Consider the following 20960-nt stretch of genomic DNA (forward strand, 5'->3'; position numbering starts at 1 on the left):
CACTGAAATGAAGGATTTCAGGCTGCAGTCTATTTTCAGAGGTTCCAGAACACAAACACCACAGTTGACAACGACTCGCAACTGACAAGACAACATCTGAGGTTAAAATGTGGCTCGAGCACAAAATGACAACATTCTTGAATGAATTTATTTTAGAATGGAGCTGGGAACTTCCACTTGTTCCACTAAACACAATGACTAAGACCAAAAAAAGTTAAACCCCAAAAGTAACCAACTCCATGGGCTGGATTCTACCAGGTCACTATCTCTGCCAGTCTGCACCTACAGCCCCTTTATCCCTACCACATGTTATCAGGGCACCCAAACCAGCGTGATCAGACTAAACGTATTCAGGTGAGAACAGGTTCAATCTGGAATCCCATTTTGGGCACAGCAGCGAAGCCAAAGTAATAAACAATGACATGGAGTTTCACCTGGAGACAAATGAAATCCCTTCAATACCCCAAACACCTTGCTTTGCGGGGCAGCTTGCATTCAGAACACTTGACAGAGTTCTGAAGCAAATCCCAAAAAGCTTTAACTATATGCTCAGCTACAACAGATGGTGTCAGCACTACTGTTGTCTTCAAGATCTCCATTTCCTAAATGCTATACCATTTTCTCAGATGAACCTTGTGTTTTATTTAACAAGACTGATGAGAAAAATGAAACTGAAGAATAAAAATGGCAAGTCTCCAGCTGATAGATGAAGATAAGCAAACAGTGCCAAAGACCACAGCTAATCCAATTACCTCTGCAAATAACAGCTATGGGGAAATTATTGAGTTGTTCCCACAAAGCAGTTTTCTAAACTTCTGAAAACAGCTGGAACTATGCAATTAACGATGACTTTTCAGATGAGCAACTATAAGAGATGTCCATGTTTAATGAAAGGAGCTAGAAAAGGAAGGATACAGAATTGGAGCAATAAAACCAAATATACCCAGCTACAGATAGTGTAGAAGAGCATGGATGGAGAGTACTGCAAACAGACACAGAAAAACTAGTAGAGCAAAAGGACTAAACCAAGTAATAACACAGACTGGTAGAGACTTCACTTCCATCAGAGAGAGAGAAGGCAGTGGAAGGACTTGGGAGTGCAAAGCAGGAGCAATGGAGTTTTATGCCTGCACGTAAACAGAGTCAGAAAGGACTCGTGACAGTAAATGCCACAGCTTGTAGTGTCAGAAGCAATACAAACAGAAAAGGAGGAGTGGGATGTTCAAGTGAGACAGAACTATGCTACAAACACAGGAACTACTTGGTGCCAGCAAAGGTTTTGAAAAACCTTGCCTGGTTTTGCTTCAGGACAGACACTTGTTTCTGGAGACAGATGTTTTCCTCCTCAAGCTCAGTGTAGTCTTGCAGCAAACGAGCTTCTCTGAATTTATATTCCTTAATGTCATCTCGCAGCCGGGCCCTTTGGATCTCCACATTCTGGTTGACCTGGAAAAAGAAACAAATCCCAAAGTGATTTGGTCAGCTACAACTAAGTTTCAAAATGTTATCTTTCTGCATGCACTGATCAATCAGATTCCATTCAAACAGCAGCTCTTCCCCACCAGCCCCTATAACGAAATTACAGAAAACCAGTCACTCACACAGCAATTAGCTTTTGGTTTCTTGCTTCTCTTATAAATTCTCACATTGGACTTAAAGCAATGTTAGTTGGCAAGGAAAACAGCAGTCACCCCTATGGTGTCCCACTGGCTGTAAGCAACAGGAAAGTTTTCCAGATCAGAAGTCAGTGCCTGAATCTGCTAAACGCTTCAGATGACTCCAGACATTCTTTTTTGGACATGTGTTTGCGGCTGCTTTCCAACAGACTTTTTTCTCATGGCCAGCCCAATCATTTTGAAATTTGCTCTAATGAATCCTTTTGAAGAGAGACTCCGAGTTAAAGCTCAAATGAAACCCAAGATCCCAGGCAGAAAGAAAGAGCAACTGTGGTTAATGATAAAATGTTCCGTCCCTCAGCCCCAAGACTTTTGCAAGATCTTGGAAGCCATTAAAATCCCTATTACTCTGGGGGGACAGAGCAGAAATCAAGAAAAATAATCTATATATTGTTGCATTACATGTCTAGATCTTTGGTGAAACCACACAGACAATAAATTGAGCTAGTGGATATCCAGCTATGTGCATGGCTCACTGGACTTAGCTCTTTTTCCAACATTACTTTCTTTCAAGCCATATCTTTAAATACGTAAACAAAGTGAAAGTATGTTCTGAAGTATTAGTAAGAATACCTTCAGAGCTAGACAAACAGGCAGTTTATCAGATATTTTAGCAGCTGCTCCAGTGAAGTGACAAGAGGGTTTTGCAAACAGTTCTAAACACAAGCTTCCAGAAGAGGCATCCTGTCAATGCAGCTACCTAGGCTATGGCATCTTTTTTCTTTCTTCATCTATCCAGAAGCCTTGTCAAGAAAGCTTCATACTCCAGTATACAACCTCAGAGTCCCTTAGTGTTCTCACTTCTGATTTGAAACAAGAATGTCAGGAATTAGTAAAATATGGTCTCAGGCCTCTTGTGAGCATGTAGCAGGAATACACAGAAATAATACAGCACATGTATCAATGGGCACCTACGGCAAGCTAAGAGATGAAGGAAGCCTTTGTAGCAGGGTGAGATGCCAAGACTTGAACCTGGCACATTCTGAACACCAACACAGAACCATCTGCAACTGTTAAGACCAATAAATTTAAATTACAGCTCCCTCCCATGTCAGGTAATGATGAGACTCTATGAACTTCTCTGTTAATTTTAGCAATGAAGAGATGACCACCACTTCCCAGCACACCGAGAAGCTCAATAAACATTGATTGCTGAAATCAAACACTGCAGTGCAACAATGCAAATAAAAAGTTGCCATATTCCATGCCCCAGCAAGTGTTGGCTCTGTCTTTGAAGAAACCCAGGGCCACCGGGCAAGATGTGCCACGGGCAGCTGAAGGCTACAGGTTGGAGTGACTTTCCATTCTAACTTCTCCTTAAAACTGCAATGAGGATCTCAGGCCTTTGGCAGAAAGGGCCTCCAGCCAGACAATCCAAGCTGTTTAACAGTTAGGATTGCAAAAGGCTCCTACATCAAACTGAGGTTCATACAAATTAGGAGATCTTAACTGTGATTTTCCACATCCCCCAGTGAGCGAAATGCAGTGGAAGACCTCCCACAAAGCTACTGGCAAGCTTCTCTTCCCACCCCTCGGGTTGCTCTCTTCCTCTTTCTCCCTGGAAGATCTAATCTTTGCAAAGGTCAGTGCCTGGAGAAGTCATTGGAGCAAGTCTTTTTCTTAAAGAAAGACTGGTTCCTGTCCCATCCAGCCTGTTTAATTCAGAGCACCAGTAAGAGCTCATTATTTCATGTCATAGTACTGCTGTGCTCTGCCTAGCACAAGAAGAATGTCAGTGTGCATCAGAAGGCCAGATTCAAAAATAGTTTCCCGGCTTGCTGACTGCAGAGGGAAGACAAAACTGGGTTGCTAGCTGCCTAGCACACTGCAGTTCAGTCTGCTCTTAGCATGTTCTTCTCAGGGCATGCTTGGCCAGAGCCTCTGTTTACGAAGCCACACCTCCACCCACAGCCCATAACACAGCACGCCAAGGTGTCACCACCACTGTGTGGAGAGATGATGGCCCCAAAACCTCCCTGACAACCCCCCCAACCTTCTCAAACTAGAGAATATTCCCACAAAGCAGAAGCCTCCCATCCATCCTGCCCAGAAAAAGACTGCAATCTGAAAGTGAGTTCACCCGATTGAAAGGCCACAGACTACTAGGAAGCTTGTCTTCAGTATTTTCATCCTCTCAGCTCTACAAAGGGGCCCTCCATGCAGCACCAGTGCTTAGCAGGGATTTACTCAGAACTGCTTTGGACTGCTGTCCATCATCGCCAAAAGTCCGATCCTTAGCATCTACTTATCTAGCACACCCCAGCGTGTAAATTTACATAGAACTGGACCCTGGGAGTTACAGTAATTCACACACACACACAAAAAAAAAAGTCACAGAAACCATCCAGCTGGAAGAGACCTCCAAGCTCATCCAGTCCAACCCCTGACCCAGCACTGCAGGGGCAACACTAAACCATGTCCCTAAGCAGGTCCATGCTGCTTGAACACCCCCAGGGATGGGGACTCCAGCACTGCCCTGGGCAGACCATGCCAATATCTGAGAGCCCTTCCAGGGCAGAAATATTTCCTAGTATCCAGCCTGAACCTCCCCTGGGGCAGCTTGGAGCCATTGCCTCTGCTCCTGTCCCTTGCCTCCAAGGAGCAGAGGCTGTCCCCTCCTCACTGCAACCTCCCTTCAGGGAGCTGGAGAGAGCAAGGAGGTCTCCCTCAGCCTCCTCTTCTCCAGCTTGAACACCCCCAGTAACCTCAGCCCCTCCCCTCTAGCCCAGGGGCTCCAGGCCCTTCTCCAGCCTGGCTGCCCTGCTCTGGACAGGCTGCAGCCCCTCAATGTCCTTCCTGCAGTGAGGGCCCAGAGCTGAGCACAGCACTCGAGGTGTGACCTCCCCAGTGCTGAGCACAGGGGATGGTCACCTCCTGTCCGTGCTGCCCACCCTGCTTCTGATCCAAGCCAGGAGGCCATTGGCTTTCTCGGCCACCTGGGCACTGCTGGCTCACAGTCAGCCGACTGCCAACCAACAGCCCAAGGTCCCTCTCCAAGCTGCAGCTTTCCAACCACATATTCCCAGGTCTGTAGCTCCTCATGGGGTTGTTGTGACCCAGGTGCAGGACCTAGCACTTGGCCTTGTTGAACTTCATCCAATGAGCCTTGGCCCATGGGTGTGACCTTTCCAGGTCCTGCTGTAAAGCTTCCATAGCCTCTAGCAGATGGACACAGCCACCCAGCTTGGTGTCATCTGCAAACCTACTGAGGGTGCCTCAATGCCCTCACCCAGATCAGTGATAATGATGTTTAAGAGGACAGGCCCCAGTACTGGGGGACACCACTGCTCTTTGGGCCCAGTTGCCTGTTGTCGTATAGGTGCTCAAATCACCCTGAGCACAGCTTCCAGGACAAGACATCAGCAGGTGAAGACATTTATTATTTATACAGCAAGATTATCTAGTCTACCAGAAGGCATACATGTCACTTCTTAATTGGCTCTTTTCTATGGCATGCAAGTAATTAAGACATACAATAGGCTAAATATTTTAACACATCCAAACTCTGCCTAGTTTCTCTCCTTCAGTTACAAGATGTTTACATTCTTTTCTGAGTCAAAGGCTAAGCACAACCTTCCAAAGCTATCTAAAAACACCCTTCTCCTACAGTAGCCCAAGGAGGTAGCTGGTTCTCTCTTCTGTTCTGGGCACTACACAGCCTGACTAGGACTCAGCCTCCAGGTCACCAGCCTGAGGCTTCCCCTGCAAGGGAAGCTGTGTGACCAGCACAGTTTCTGTTACCCTGAACTCCACCACCTCATGAGGTCACAGGTCTGTTTGAGTTCCAGGCTGCAATAAAGCTGCTCACACCTAACTCTACATGTCATTATCAAGAGTAAAATCCTAATGGGACAAATATAGTACTGATTCCAGGGTTAGATTTCAGGGACCCACATCCAGCTGGCAGCCAGTCACTAGTGGTGTGCCCCAGGGATCAGTACTGGGCCCCATGCTCTTTAACATCTTTATTGATGATCTGGACGAGGCCATTGAGTCCATCATCAGTAAATTTGCTGACGACACCAAGCTGGGGTCAGGAGTTGATCTGCTGGAGGGTAGAGAGGCTCTGCAGAGGGACCTTGACAGGCTGGACAGATGGGCAGAGTCCAACGGCATGAGATTGAACACATCCAAGTGCCGGGTTCTGCACATTGGCCACAGCAACCCCATGCAGAGCTACAGGCTGGGGTCAGAGTGGCTGGAGAGCAGTCAGGCTGAAAGGGACCTGGGGGTGCTGGTTGACGGTAGACTGAACATGAGCCTGCAGTGTGCCCAGGCAGCTAAGAGGGCCAATGGCATCCTGGCCTGCATCAGGAACAGTGTGGCCAGCAGGAGCAGGGAGGTCATTCTGCCCCTGTACACTGCACTGGTTAGGCCGCACCTCGAGTACTGTGTCCAGTTCTGGGCCCCTCAGTTTAGGAAGGAGGTTGACTTGCTGGAACGAGTCCAGAGAAGAGCAACAAAGTTGGTGAGGGGTTTGGAACACAAGCCCTATGAGGAGAGGCTGAGGGAGCTGGGGTTGCTTAGCCTGGAGAACAGGAGACTCAGGGGTGACCTTATTACTCTCTACAACTACCTGAAAGGAGGTTGTAGACAGACGGATGTTGGTCTCTTCTCCCAGGCAGCCAGTACCAGAACAAGAGGACACAGTCTCAGGCTGCGCCAGGGGAGGTTCAGGCTAGATGTTAGGAAAAAGTTCTATACAGAAAGAGTGATTGCACATTGGAATGGGCTGCCTGGGGAGGTGGTGGAGTCGCCATCACTGGAGGTTTTCAGGAGAAGACTTGATGGGGTGCTTGGTGCCATGGGTTAGTTGTTTGGGTGGTGTTGGATTGGTTGATGGGTTGGACGCGATGATCTTGAAGGTCTCTTCCAACCTGGTTTATTCTATGTATTCTATGTAAGTATTTCCAGATACCCCCATGGGGAGGATTCACAAGCAAGGGTGCAGACTCCTTGGGAAAAATACAGAGCAGTCAGTAAGTCATAGATGTTGAGGTTGGAAAAGACCCTTAAGATCACCAGGTGCAAGCATTAACCCAGCACAGCCAAGTCCACCAAAACAAATGAGTAAAACATCAGCTCTTAGACATTTGATTGAAGATCAACCTGAAAACAGGGAAGACTAATACTTGGACACAGAACTCAAAGCTAAATTCATCTAACCTAGGTTCCAGCGGTAAAATCAAACCCTCAAAACATGAACCAAAAACCTTTTGCATGCACAAAAAGGAAACATAAGGTCACTCACCAGACACAAACACAACCAACAAGTTACCTGATGGAGGCTACAAAGGCCAGCAGCTGCAAGTTGTGCCAAATTCACAGCTGCCCATCCAATTTTAGCTGCACTTGCTTCACACACCCAAGGACTGTGGCAAAGTATCACAGAACTGTAGTTAAGGGCTGGGAAATAAAACACTCCCAAACCAGAGCACAATTAAGACTGCATAAGGAATCAAAAATAAGCTTCCCCTGTTCTCAAGTTATAGGCTCTGAAGTATTTAAATTTTTGTATTACAGCTATGAACAAAACACTAATATTTGAGAGAAGAAAACAAAAAAGCCCCAATAAATGCAGCTGTTTATGATACATCAGCAAAAGGTCTGGAAGCCTGAACTTCCAGTACTGCTCTGAAGATCAGCTGTAGAAGCAGGCTGCTTGCAGTGCCTGGCAATAAGCAACTGCTTTCAGGTGGAGAGGCAGAGCAGCAGCCACGTGTGGCCAACAGCACATCCTGGCAATGGTCTCCTTGGTGTGACTGCAGGCAAAGATAGCTAAAAATGGGAAAGGAAAGAGACAGGTAGAGTACTGAGCAGCAGAAGGAATTATTTTGTGTGTTTTCAAAGGCAAAGTCAGGCTTTAATGGCATTTCATACAGCACAGTTACTGAGCCAAACCCAACCCATCGAGAGATGGCCATACCCCAGGCAAAGACATCCTTCCCAGCTGCCTCTCTGAAACACCATTTCACACCAAAACTCCCACCCCCTGACCCCAGTGTGCCCCACAGAAATACCAGCTATGCTGAGATGCCCTATGGGCAGCAGTGAGACCCAAGCCTCCTAAGGACAGCACCAGCACACCCGTGCTAGCACCTTGGGTTGCCCTGCACCTAATGCTGACAACTCACTAAAAAGTAATTCACCTCAAGCCTTTTGAGGCTTTCCTGCACCTGGGCCAAATTTACATCACTTGGAGCTGCTGAGCAAACCTGATCTTATTTCTCTTTCTTAGCAGAAGTTGCAGTTTAACTTTTTATTTTTGGACTAGGAGACAAAACCTGAAGCGTTCCATCTCATTCAGATGAGACATGCTCAGTGCTCCCAAGCACAGACAGGTTGAATTCCATGATATATTTTGCAGGCAACAAAAATGGCAGGGAAGATGATGTGGACTATGTGCAATCACAGCACACACATTCTCCTGCAAAGCATGGAGCCAAAACAATAGCAGCTCTTAAGTGTCAGGACTTACACACAATGCTCCCAACAGCTCCCAGGTGTTAATGGGAGGCACACAGCTACACTGAGACTTTGGCAGGACAGGAGCACAGCTGCCTGGTTTGTTGCTGGTTTGGTTTTTTTGTTGTTGTAGGGTTTTGTTAGTTGTTAGGTTGGATTTTTAACCTGTCCTCTCATTAGCCAAATACCTCCCCATGACAAAGCACCTTGCTACAGGTATGTATGCCTCAGGATTTTCTGTACAGTGATCAGTGCTGGGGCACCACTCCTCTAATGTACTCAGCTCAGTGTTTGATTGCTTTGCAGTTTTCCCAGACCCCTGCACACACGGCAATACACTATTTACTCTGAAGTTCTTTGGATAAGGATCCAGCCCTGCTCTAACAATGCTCTCCAACTGCAAGCTTACAATCCAGGTGAAAATAAATACACCTCTACCCCCAGCTTTAGCTGCCCATCCACATGGGGGGTCTTGGCCAGTAATCCACTGGACACTAAATATGGAGGTGCCTGGCACTGATGCAAGCTTGCACAAGCTGCAGCAGCTGTGCAATGTCTTCACAGAAGCAAGCAGATTAATGGTGTAGAAGGTGGGAAGACTGGAATGAGCCTTGTGATCAAATGCTGGGGGCAGAGATCTGAGATCAGAGGATGACTTTTAAAATCTGTTTGAAGAACTGATTTTGCAAGTGGAACAAGTCAGTTACTGGTAACCTATAAAACAGTCATTTTTGAGCTCCAGGAGGACAAGAGGGAACCTCTTTCCCTCTGCGCATTCCCAGCCACCCTTCTTCTTCGGAGACCTGAGCTTGTCCTCCTGCAGCACCAGGTTAGGGGGTGGGCCTGGGCTCTGCATCTCAGCTCCAGCAGCATGTAGGAGTCTGGATGGAAAATGCTGCCCCCCACATCAGGACAGTGTTAGGAATGGCACTGAGTGATGTTGATAGGGTCTCCCCTGCCTGCACCCAGCTGCTTGCTAAGAGCAGTTAACTCCAGCTGCTTTTCAAATCTCAAATCTAAATGCTTGGCAGCTCACCAAGTCCTTCACTGCCACAAAGAAAACATTTAACCCTTCCAAGGCCTTCCATCTTTTACTTCCAGCAGAGCTCATGGAGCCAAGCCTAGTCCTAAAAAGGTCACTGCCACCTAAAGTGGCCCCAAACTATCACCAGCAGAGACAGACAATGATCAACAGCAGCCTCACTCGCTGCTATACCTTGTGCAAACTGTCTGCAGCCTGAGATAGCAGCTTGTGGAGGGCTTTTCTATGCTGTGCTTGTATTTTCAGTTGCTAATGAAACAAGGTTTGTTTCAGCAAGCCTCCCTGTAGATGAAACAAGGAAGAAAAGAGTTAAGTAACTGAAACAGCTCTCTTGCATTCAGTGGCTTGCCATCATTCCCCCAGGTTTGGGAATGAGACAGCTTTCCCTGGGGGACAGTTGGATTCAGATACACATGGATATCTGAACTTAAAAGCTCCAGCTACAGTAATTCTCATTGTGGATGCAAACTAGCAAAAGACTGGAAAAATTAAGCAGGCTTCCAGGAAAACAAAATTAGCAACAAACCAGCCAGACTGCTGGCTACAGAGAGGGCACACCTGTCTCAGAGGGGAAAAGGATCCCAGCCCAGGAGCTGGCAGCACTCACTGAAAGAGCTTGAAACTGGATTGGAAGGGGGAAGGGCACAAACCCAGGCTGGCTGGAAATTAACCCAAGGGCAGCACACCGGTGTCTGAAGGATGGGGGCTAGCAGGGGCTGCCAGTGGAGGCAGGGAATGGAGACCCACGTGGCAGCAGAGACACAAGGGTCACAGATGGGTTAGCAACCACAGGAGCACCTGAGGCCAGGCAGGCAGAGACTGGGCCTTCTCCCTGCAAAACAGTGGTGAGGCCTTGAGAGCAACCAAAGAGCATCAACAGCAATGCCTGCAGCAGGGGAAGCAACAGGAGGAGCTGGGGGCCCTTGGGTGTCAGGAAAACGATGACCTAGTGGGCATCAGAGAAACTGAGTGGGATGTCTCACACTGCTGGAGTGCCACAGCCAGTGGCTACAAACTCTTCAGAAGGGATAGGCAAGGAAGGGGAGGTGGCGGGGCGGCCCTGTGTGCCAGGGAGTGTTACCAATGGCTGCAACTTGGTGATGGTGAGGAGAGGGTTGAGTGTTTGTGGGGAAGAAGGCCAATGAGGCAGATGTCCTGGTGGGAGTGTGCTACAGACCATCCAACCAAGACAAAGAGACAGAGAAAATACTCTTTAGGCATCTGGCAGAAGTCTTGTGATCGCTGGCCCTGGTTCTTGTGGAGCTCTTCAACTTCTCTCCTGCGTGCTGGAAATAAACCACAGCAGAGATGGAGCAGTCCCAGAGGTTCCTAGGGTGAGGGGAGGAGAACTTCCTGGCATAGCTGGTGACAGAGCCAACTAGGGAAGGCACCTGCTGGACCTACCCTTTGTGAACAGAGGAGGACTGGTGGGGGATGTAATGGCTGGGGGTCATCTTGGGCAGGATCAAGAAATGCCAGAATTCTCAGCTGGAGAATTAGAGAGGAGGGTTGGCAGAACTGCACCTGAGACTTCCAGCAGGCAAATTTTGGCCTGTTTTGGAGTCTGGTGAACAGAGTCCCTTGGGAGGCAGCTCTGATGGACCAAGGAATCCAGGAGGGCCGGACACTGCTCAATAAGGAAGACAAATTACAGGTTGCACAAATGAAAAGCATTCCTAGTGCAAACATCGTTTTAAATGACATTGCTGATTGTAACTGGCATTAAACTAGATGCAAAACCTCTGGTGAGGGAAAAGAATCAAGCAAAGAGGAATAGAAAGCAAGGTCAGAGTAGATGGAGATCAGAGTGGGCATCACCCTAGCTGCTGCTGTATTGCATTCTGCATTCTGCTTTCCACCAAGCTGTAGGTTACAGCAGAAGCAGGACCCATGCAGCTCAGATTTTCTTTCAGCAGCCCTGTTTACCACCAAGCAGCACAAACTTCCATAATTTCTTGATGATTTACTACACTGCCTTCATACATGTTATGACTAAATTATGAAGTCTCCTTCCCTTTGCACAGTTATGCCTCAGATTGTGTCGTGCATACAGCTAGTACTCTACAGAAATAAACATGGGGGAAACACAGCACTTGGATCTTCATCAAGCAGCGACTAAACTCTGCTTCCAGATATGCCCTTTGTCTTTAAAATGTTATCTTACAGGTACCAGAGCATTTTAAAAGCCAGAAGCACCTCAGGGTGAGTTTTCTGTATGTATTTATACCACAGCAGTCTCTTCCTTGCAGACCATGCTTCGGAGGCAACAGCCAAGCTCTGCATGCTGAATATGGTCCACTGGAGTTGTTTACCAGTAATTACCAGGGGGCTGCTTTGTTTACTTCTACTGCAAATGAACACTGTGCCTGTTAGAAGGCCACTGACCTATATTTCCATGAAGCAAGAAAAAATACAAAGCAATCTTTGGCCATATAACACACTGCCCACTTTCTATAAGAAAAAGGATTATTTTCTTAGGAACTGTTTTGATAAGTGACGCTAAAATTACACTGGATAAAAAGCTACGTGTAGGCAGCAGAGCAGAAGAGTTCCTCTGTCACGAGCAAAGCTTTGTTTTTCCTCTCACAAGAGCTTTTGCCCAAGTTCCTCCAGACTGGAACAGCTGAGACACTGCAAAGATCAAACAGCTCCTTAATAACCACCAGCACAGACACAGCACCAAGATACAAACAGGGCAAGGCTGCGCTCCAGAGGCTGCGATGTAGGCCAAAATGCCATGACTGTCAAAGTGGTGGCACCCAGTTGCTGGAAGCACTTGGCCTTGCCCTCCACACCCTGCAGTGCAGGCTGCCCTACATAGCCTGTACTACACACTTTGCAGTGCAGGCTGCCCTACACACCTTGCCCTACACACCCTGCCCTACACATCTTGCAGTCCGGGCTGTCCTGCACACCCTGCAGGCCGGGCTGTGCTACTCGGGCTGCACTACACTCACTGCATTTCCCTTCACTCTTTCAGCTACACATTTTTGATTTTACATCTGTTCAAAGCTTACAGCTGCATGCTGCCTCCACTGTGAGAGCCACATAGGCCTTTAATCAGCACGGTGAAAGCATCACCCAGCAAGCAGCCACCAGGTTAAGTCCCAAACAATACACTGGGGAATCTAACTGCACGTTGGAAATCCGAGGACCATATTTAGAGTTCAATAATGTCAGATCATCAATAATTTATTTTCAATATGAATTTTATGATCTGAAAAGCCAGTGTTCAAATGGCAAGTTTTAACAACCTCACTTTCAATATTGTTTGACTCATTTCTTGGACGAGTTTCCAGGCAGCAACCATTACAGCAAGAGAAACACTGTTAAGATCTTTTCTCTGAATGTATCAGTGCACAGGAACAATGGGCAAATCACCACAGATGCCTCCTTGAATACGTGCAAGGCACATCAATTACATTTCCACTGCCGCTCATTTTCTTTGGACTGGATTTTTTTGTCTGTTTCAAGCACGCAAGGGACATGCAGTGCTCTCTCCTTAGAAATAGACTCAGCTCTCATCATTCTAAAAAAAACCCAAACCACAAAACAACAACAAAACCAACAAAGAAAGAAAAGAAAACCAAAGGAGCTGCTAGTACAAAAATCAACTTTGGTGAAAATAAAAAGGTGGGAAGAAATCTGCTGACATCTGCAGCCCCTCTGCAATGTGCTGAGGCGGCAGGCAGCAGCACCCTGCTCTCATACTGTCACCACCTTTGAGCTTCCTGCACCAGACAAAAGACAGGTTTTAAACATAAACCAAAACTATTCACACTGTGACCCTCCTGATTCTTTCAATGCATTAAAAGGACAAAAACCCAGTCCTGTGCACCTAATGTGATGGGCTCAGTGCCTGCAAGAAGCAGGCTGGGCACGGCTTTGCTTTTGGAAACTGAGCTTTCCCAACCCGCAGCCGCTTCTTCATTTGCAGCATGTTTAGCAGCTCACTTTCAGCCACACTGCTCACTTCAGACATGACTCCTGCAGTGTATCAGCATTTATTTACATATGCTTCAGTTCAGAAAACAGCAACCAACCAAGCAAGACAGTCTGCTGTAGGGCATTGTTTGAGCATTACACCTGGGCCCAGAAGAGATCTAAAAACCCATAGGCAATGAATTCAGCAAGAGCCTTTGTGCTCAGACGTTTTGCCATTAGAAGCTAAGGGGTGACATGGGATCTCTGAACCTGAAGAAAAGGGGAAGAACCATCTTTATCCTCAGGGTGAAAGCAGGTCACACAGCTGATCAACACACAGACGCCTACCTGCTTTCAGGGTATAAAAGAAGCTACCTCCCGCAGCCTCTCCCATACAATAGGTAGGAATGGCAGTAAGTGACCAGGGTATCATTCCTGCAGCCATTCCTGCAGACAGAACAATCACAGCGACCCTCAGAAGGTGACCCTTTAAATCTCCCTAGGTAGAGCAGGGGAAATGTTGTGCTTTTCACTTTGTTGTTGCTGTTAAAGTTCCCTTTCTCAGCTCACTGCCAGCAGCCTGGTTTTACAGAAGCTGATGTGAAGTACTCAGCTCTCTCACACCATTCTGCTCCAATGTTTTGTCAGCAGCCTGACTGTGTAGCTGCTCTACCTGTCTGTGTCCACCTGGCCCACTGGCTACCTCTGCACTGCACTGGCAGTTACAGAAGCACTCAGGCAGCCTTATCTTGTATATACAAGGCCGAAGCCTAGCACCATGGCCAAAACCCTGCTCCCAAGGCTTTCTAGCAAAGCACAGAGCACCCTGCGACAACGAGATTACTTCTGCTGCTGTTTTAGCTCCTTACACAAAAGGACATCATACCTAGCTCTTTGTCAATGCCCCACTCCAGCTCTCTGTTTTCTTGCTTCTTTCTCTAGAGCAACAACTCTCTCCTGTTTCTTTGGTGACCATAAAGAGTTTGTTGACTCACTCTGTCTCCACAGGGTCACCAATTCTCTGCACCTTCTAGAGGCAAGGTTTCTGGGAAAGTCTTCACCTAGACCTTTTGTAAAAACAAAAAACAAATCCAAAACTCTCATGCTGCCAAAACTCCAAGTTCCATTGATTCACAGCCACCAGGGCTACCATCAACTTTTAGAGCTTTTCAGCCAATTTCAATTAATCCAAATACTACCACTGAAGTAATTTTCCTTCCCCTTCCTGCAAGTCATACTCCTGATTTAAGCAACTGCACCTTTTCCCCGATTCCTGTTTCCTGCCTAGGACATCATTTTAATGCCATTCAGAACTCCAGCCTCTTTTGCACACGTCTGCTGCAGATCTTCCTCCACTATTGTCCTTCCTGCATGGAAGGAACATTTAGAGATACTAATTTTTTCTTCTTCTCTTCTCCAACATTCTTATGATGATAAATCTTGAAGCACTTCTCCTCTAAGCTGTTCACCTATAGATGCAGCATCACAGACTACACACTGCTCAGAATGGGGAAGTTTATTTGCTCTACACCATGTCATGTTCTACAAGAGTATTTTTGCTGTTTCATTGACCTTTGCAATAATGCAGAAACATTACAGCAACAGCACCGAGAATTTTGTACAATTTCATTGCATTTATTAAAAAGGGGGAAGAAAGATGCTCCTGATGGGATACAGAAGGACAGGACTGCCAACTGCATCAGCCACAGGACTTCAAACCTAGAATGCATTGCAATAAACCACTTAAACACACTCTTGGCTGATTAGCAGGAGCGCACAGCCTGTAATTTAGAGCGCAATAAAACATTGTTCCCACTTTCCTCTGCTACAATAAAACTCATGCCTGCTTTCAGCTCCTGACACAGCTTTTAGGGAATGTAGAACATGGAGGCTTCCCTTCCTTGGATGCAGAGGAGATCTGTGCATTTTTCTGTTCAAGAGGGAGAAGGAGAGCAACACAAAAGACCATTTAGCATCTTAGCTATAAACCCTAATGGAAAAGAGAAGTGTAATCATAGTTTTTGGAATATTCCTCCTTCAGTGATGATATTAAGGAAACCTGGAGAACTTCAGCCATCAGATTACTCTGTGTTCATAGAAGAATGGTCAGCCATCAGCACTGAGCATGCATGGTCACATTTAAACAAATTCAGGGTGTACCATGGTGAAAACACTGGCTCTGAAACAACAAACAGTTGCTAGCAATTAAAGCAGTCAAATCACAGAATGTTAGGGCCTGGAAGGGACCTGAAAAGATTATAGACTCCAAGCCCCCTGCCAGAGAAGGATCACTTAGGACAGGTCACACAGGAACACATCCAGGTGGGTTTGGACAGTCTCCAGAGAAGACTGCACAGCCTCTATGGGCAGCCTACTGCAGCACCCTCACAGCAACAAAGTTTTCCCTTCTGTTCCCATGGCACCTCCTCTGCTCCAGCTTGCCCCCAGCACCCCTTCTGCTGTCCTTGGACATCCCTGAGCAGAGCCTGGCTCCATCCTCCTGACAGTGTCCTGCACATCTTCATCAACAGGAATGAGGGCAGCCCTCAGGCTCTTCTGCTCCAAGCTAAAGAGCCCCAGCTCCCTCAGCCTTCTTGTAAGACTGTGTCCTGGGCTTCCCAGCAATCTCTCTTCCAACTCTGTTCACATTTTTTAATTGCAAGGCCCAGAAAGCTGACAGAAGCCCCTGTAACATTGCTGTGTCCAAGGACATGGAGAGATGACTGCAAGCAGCTGCATTACTGCACAGGGAAGGCAGCTGTGGTTGAAGCAGCCTGATCTAACATACTGTGCTTTATGTGGAAGCTGATCTTCAGTCGCTGAATACATGAATCTGCCAGGTATCTGTGTGTCCATCAATGAAGCATTCAGCTACCCACAAGCAGAGATCAAGTTCCAGGTCTTCACTGAAGAGTAAGCACATTGGTTGGTTTCTCCTGTCTATTCAGAGTATGGGTGAGTTTCATAAGCCACGAACTTCATTAAGGAAATTATTTACAGGACTTGACTAGAGCATGAGGATTGTTAGACTCAACTGAGACTTTGATTCCTCCAAGAGAGGCAAGAGAACAGGACGAAGGGGTAAAACTCAGATCTTTACAGAGTTCTGCATGCTTGGTATCCAGTTTTTCTACAATTAAAAACAAATCAAAAGAAACCCCCAAGATAAACATTTGAGTTCCTGTGTTCAGCACAGACCTGGAAATCCCACTACTATCAACAGAAAAAAACCCCAACCAAAAAACAAATGAGGGAGAGAGTTTTCAGTGCATAGCAGTGCCAGGTACCTGTGTGGTGTTCATTATCTTCCAGATTTACACAAGCTTTCTTGATTAACATCTAAGAGATGATAACGGAGCACAAGAAAGTTTCTTCACAAGAGTAGCTCCCATTTTACAGCCTTGGAGAAATAAAACGACTCATGTTTTGCTTGTGGGGGTTTTCAAACCTGCTGTTTATCGTGCGTACTGTACTGTCCTGTGTCACATGAGCCATTTCTCTGCACACACACCCAAATACATTCCATCCTTTAGTTTACAGAACCAGATCAGCTTTTCTTTTCCTGGGAAAAAAGTGCTCATTCATTTCCCAGTCTCTCCAAACTGGGCAACAGCTACCTTATAGCCAAATCACCCTATGAAATCTCTTGGTGCCTTCAAAGCATAGGAGAGATGAAAGAAGACTAAAAAGGAAAAGCAATTAGCACTTACTCAGGAGAGATTACTCCTTCCAATGACTCTTCCAGGATACAGAAGCTGCTGAGCTAGCTAATGACAGCGGTGCAACTCATAATTGGTAGCCATTCTGTTGGCCTGTCCCAACAGGTCAAAGTTAGATAATTCAACAGAAAACATCAAAACCGTTTGCGCTTGCTACAGCAACTCCAAGTGCACTGAATGTCACTCTCCTCCTTCCAGAAGCAACTCTCTGCTTCTGTGCAAGTGTCCTGAGAAGACACAACGAGAATGATGGCATCTTAAAACAGACAAGGTGCTTCCAACCAGCACAGGTCAGCATCTGCACTCAACCCACCACCACTACTGCCAGCAGCACCTTAAGAGAAGCTGAGAAGCTGCTGTCTGATGCCCTTGACCATCCTCCTCATGCCACTGCTACAGGCAGAACAGATTTCTTCAGAAACACCCCAGTACATCTCTGTATGCTATCAGCCAGCCACAAAGAGCAGATTCTGCACTGAATCTCCCTTAAAGCATAGATTCAGCCTTGGTTGATTTCCCAATTATTTTTTTTTCTTTTAAACTTCCTTTTGACAGGAGGAGCCCTCCGCCTGGCCAGAGGACACACAATGAAGTATTTTCCACATCCTTCCTCTTATCTGGATTAAATCCAGGATGGCTGCAACAGAAGTAAAGCTTCCTGTTCCCTTAGACATGTTGAAAGTCAGTTCCCTCAATGGGCAGTAGTGCGGGACCTCCCACATGCATGCTGCAAGGACTAGATCTGACTACAAACATTCTCCACAGGATGGAAAAGAGCCACAGCAGTCTTCCTTTCATCACAAGTCAGAAAAAATGAAGGAAGGAGTTGCCACTGTGTCTCTGCAGTATAAACCAGCTGATCATATTCCACCTTTATCTCCAGCACCTTCAGATGACAGCACCATTCTTCACAGTACAGTCTCCTTGCACTAGTATCAGCACAGAACTAATAGAATAGAATAGAGCAGGTTGGAAAGGACCTTTGAGATCATCAAGGCCAACCTATCACCCAATGCCATCTAATCAACTAAACCATGGCACCAAGTGCCTCATTCAGGCTCTTCTTAAACACCTCCAGGGATGGTGACTCCACCACCTCCCTGGGCAGCACATTCCAGTGGCCAATCTCTTTCTATGAAGAACTTCTTCCTAACCTCCAGCCTAAACCGCCCCTGGCACAGCTTGAGACTGTGTCCCCTTGTTCTGGTGCTGAGTGCCTGGGAGAAGAGACCAACCCCCACCTGGCTACAACCTCCCTGCAGGGATTTGCAGACAGCAATAAGGTATCCCCTGAGCCTCCTCTTCTCCAGGCTAGGCAACCCCAGCTCCCTCAGCCTCTCCTCACAGGGCTGTGCTCCAGACCCCTCCCCAGCTTTGTTGCCCTTCTCTGGACACCTTCCAGCATCTCAACATCTTTCCTAACCTGAGGAGCCCAGAACTGGGCACAGGATTCAAGGCGTGGCCTCAGCAGTGCTGAGCACAGGGCACACTTCCCTGCTCCTGCTGGCCACACTGTTCCTGATGCAGGCCAGGATGCCCTTGGCCTTCTTGGCCACCTGGGCACACAGCTGGCTCATGTTCTGCTGCTGTCAACCAGTACCCCCAGGTCCCTTTCTGCCTGGCTGCTCTCAGCCACTCTGACCCCAGCCTGTAGCACTACATGGGGCTGGTGTGGCCAAAGTGCAGTACCCAGCACTTGGATGTATAACATCACAGTATCACAGTAACTAAGGTTGGAAGAGACCCCAAGGATCATCAAGTCCAACCTGTTCCAACAGACCTCACAACTAGACCATGGCACCAAGTGCCACGTCCAGTCTCCCCTTGAACACCTCCAGGGTGTTCAATCTCATGCCCTTGGACTCTGCCCATCTGTGCAGCCTGTCCAGGTCCCTCTGCAGAGCTCTCCTACCCTCTAACAGATCAACTCCTGCCCCCAGCTTGGTGTCATCTGCAAATTGACTGATGACTGACTCAATCCCCTCCTCCAGATCATCAATGAAGATATTGAACAGCATGGGGCCCAGCACTGATCCCTGGGGGACACCACTGGTGCCTGGCTGCCAGCTGGATGTGGCACCATTCACCACCACTCTCTGGGCTCAGCCTCCAGCCAGTTGCTAACCCAGCTCAGAGTGCTGCTGTCCAAGCCAGGGGCTGACAGCTTGGCCAGGAGTTTGCTGGGGGGGACGGTGTCAAAGGCCTTGCTGAGGTCCAGGCAGACTACATCCACAGCCTGCCCCATATCCACCAGGCACTCACCTGGGCATGGAAGGAGATCAGGTTGGTGAGGCAGGACCTGCCCTTCCTGAATCCATGCTGGCTGGGCCTGGTCCCTTGGCCATCCTGTAAGTGCTGTGTGATTGCCCCCAAGATGATCTGCTCCATAACCTTGCCTGGCACTGAGGTCAGGCTTACAGGTCTGGAATTCCCTGGCTTCTCCTTCCAGCCCTTCTTGTGGATGGGCATCACCTTGGCAGCTTCCAGTCATCTGGGACCTCTCCAGTAAGCCAGGATTGGTGGTAAATGATGGAGAGAGGCTTGGCAGCTCATCCCCTTCTTGTGGATGGGCATCACCTTGGCAGCTTCCAGTCATCTGGGACCTCTCCAGTAAGCCAGGATTGGTGGTAAATGATGGAGAGAGGCTTGGCAGCTCATCTGCCAGCTCTCTCAGCACCCTAGGAGAGATCCCATCTGGTTCCATGGACTTTTGGGGATCCAAGTGGCTAAGGAGGTCTCTAACTTCTTCCTCCTGTATTACAGGGAAACTATACTGCTCCCTGCCTCCACCTGCCAGCTCATGAGGCCAGTTATCAGGAAGACAACCTATCCTGCTATTAAAAATTGAGGCAAAGAAGGTGTTAAGTACCTCTGCCTTTTCTTCACCTTTAGTTACTATATTCCCCTCTCTGTCCACTAAGGAGTGGATGTTGTCCTTGCCATGAGACAGGCTAAAGCTAAACTTGGCAGCAGGGACAGGCAAAAAGCTCACTGCTCATCCTGCTCACTGGATTATAATGGCCACTACAGGTTCTTCTCAGTTCCTCTTAGACTTGCTGATAAGTCCAGGCCCTGCAATGGTGAAATAGCAGCTATGTGAACAACTGCAATTTTCTGGTGCATCTTATGACAGAAAAGCCAAGCCCCTCAAAATGTGGGTTTTTTTTTAGAGGCCAGGAGAAGGATGGCATCCCTGTTCAGACATCTCACTTCACTATTCCCTACCAGCAATTACAAAGCAATTCAAACCACACAAATCTTCAGAGGAGAAGAATGTCAGACCACACAGGATCAACTGGCCCAGATGTTTTCATTTTAACACTAAAGCCACTTTTTTTCCTCCTCCACACCTCTTTACCCCACCACAGTGCACCAGCAGAAGAAACAGCTAGGCAAAAATAAAAGCAAGGAAAGAACGTGCACTGAGATGGCACAAATCAGCTGGCAGAGAAACATCTGACTGCAAGGTTCTAGAGACTTATCACATTAGACTGATTTTTTTTTTTTCCCCCCCTGAGTTCAGTTTCTATACAAAGTTTAAAATCAGTCACATTCAGTTAATTATTTTACAACAGTTAGCCCTTATTTCTAGCCAGGTAACTGCAGCGCTGCAGGGAGCTTGGCTGGAATCTACCACTCCAGCATTTGCAATCTGATATGGGCACAACGCTGCCTTCAGGGCAGGGAGCTCCTCTTCTGAGCTGTTCTTAAAGGTTAGGAATTTAAGACAAGGGGGGGGTGTGCGTGTGTGTGTACTTGCAGGGACGGGTTCCTTGCCTAAACAGAGCACACAGCCCAATTCCAGCTCTGGTATCCCACAACCAGGACCCACGTGAAATGAAAGGAAAGCTTCGCTGGCCTGTCTGATGACCTCCAAGACAGGCACCCCACATCTCCACAGAAGTAGCTCGCATTTCCTCACTGATTTCACCATGAAAACTCATCCAGATATTTGTTACCACATCCTAAACAAAATTAAATAAGACACTTGTGTTTTTCAGCTGTGGTCAGAGTACACAGGGCAGGCCGGCAACCCTCTCAGGGCTAGATGCGTGCCCAGCACTTCAAAGAAAGGTGATCGAAGGCTACTTGTTTACCACATCCTTCTATTCTTTGCAGTCTCTATAGCTTCTA

General features: G+C 47.4%; 1 protein-coding gene across 4 annotated transcripts in view; it reads right to left on the reverse strand.

Annotated features, from left to right (window-relative positions):
- BICD2 (BICD cargo adaptor 2) overlaps window positions 1–20960 on the reverse strand; it is a 90400-nt gene that overhangs the window by 23477 nt on the left and 45963 nt on the right. For all 4 annotated transcript variants that reach the window (XR_008462274.1, XM_054162189.1, XM_054162185.1 and 1 more), the window contains exon 3: window positions 1294–1446. Coding sequence is in view for 3 of the 4 variants with exons in the window: in XM_054162189.1 (XP_054018164.1) it covers window positions 1294–1446 (153 nt within the window). In the remaining variant the exon portion in view is untranslated. The remainder of the gene's footprint in view (window positions 1–1293; window positions 1447–20960) is intronic.

Source organism: Dryobates pubescens, chromosome 1 (assembly GCF_014839835.1).
Source record: "Dryobates pubescens isolate bDryPub1 chromosome 1, bDryPub1.pri, whole genome shotgun sequence".
In the NCBI taxonomy this organism is placed as follows: Eukaryota; Metazoa; Chordata; class Aves; order Piciformes; family Picidae; genus Dryobates; species Dryobates pubescens.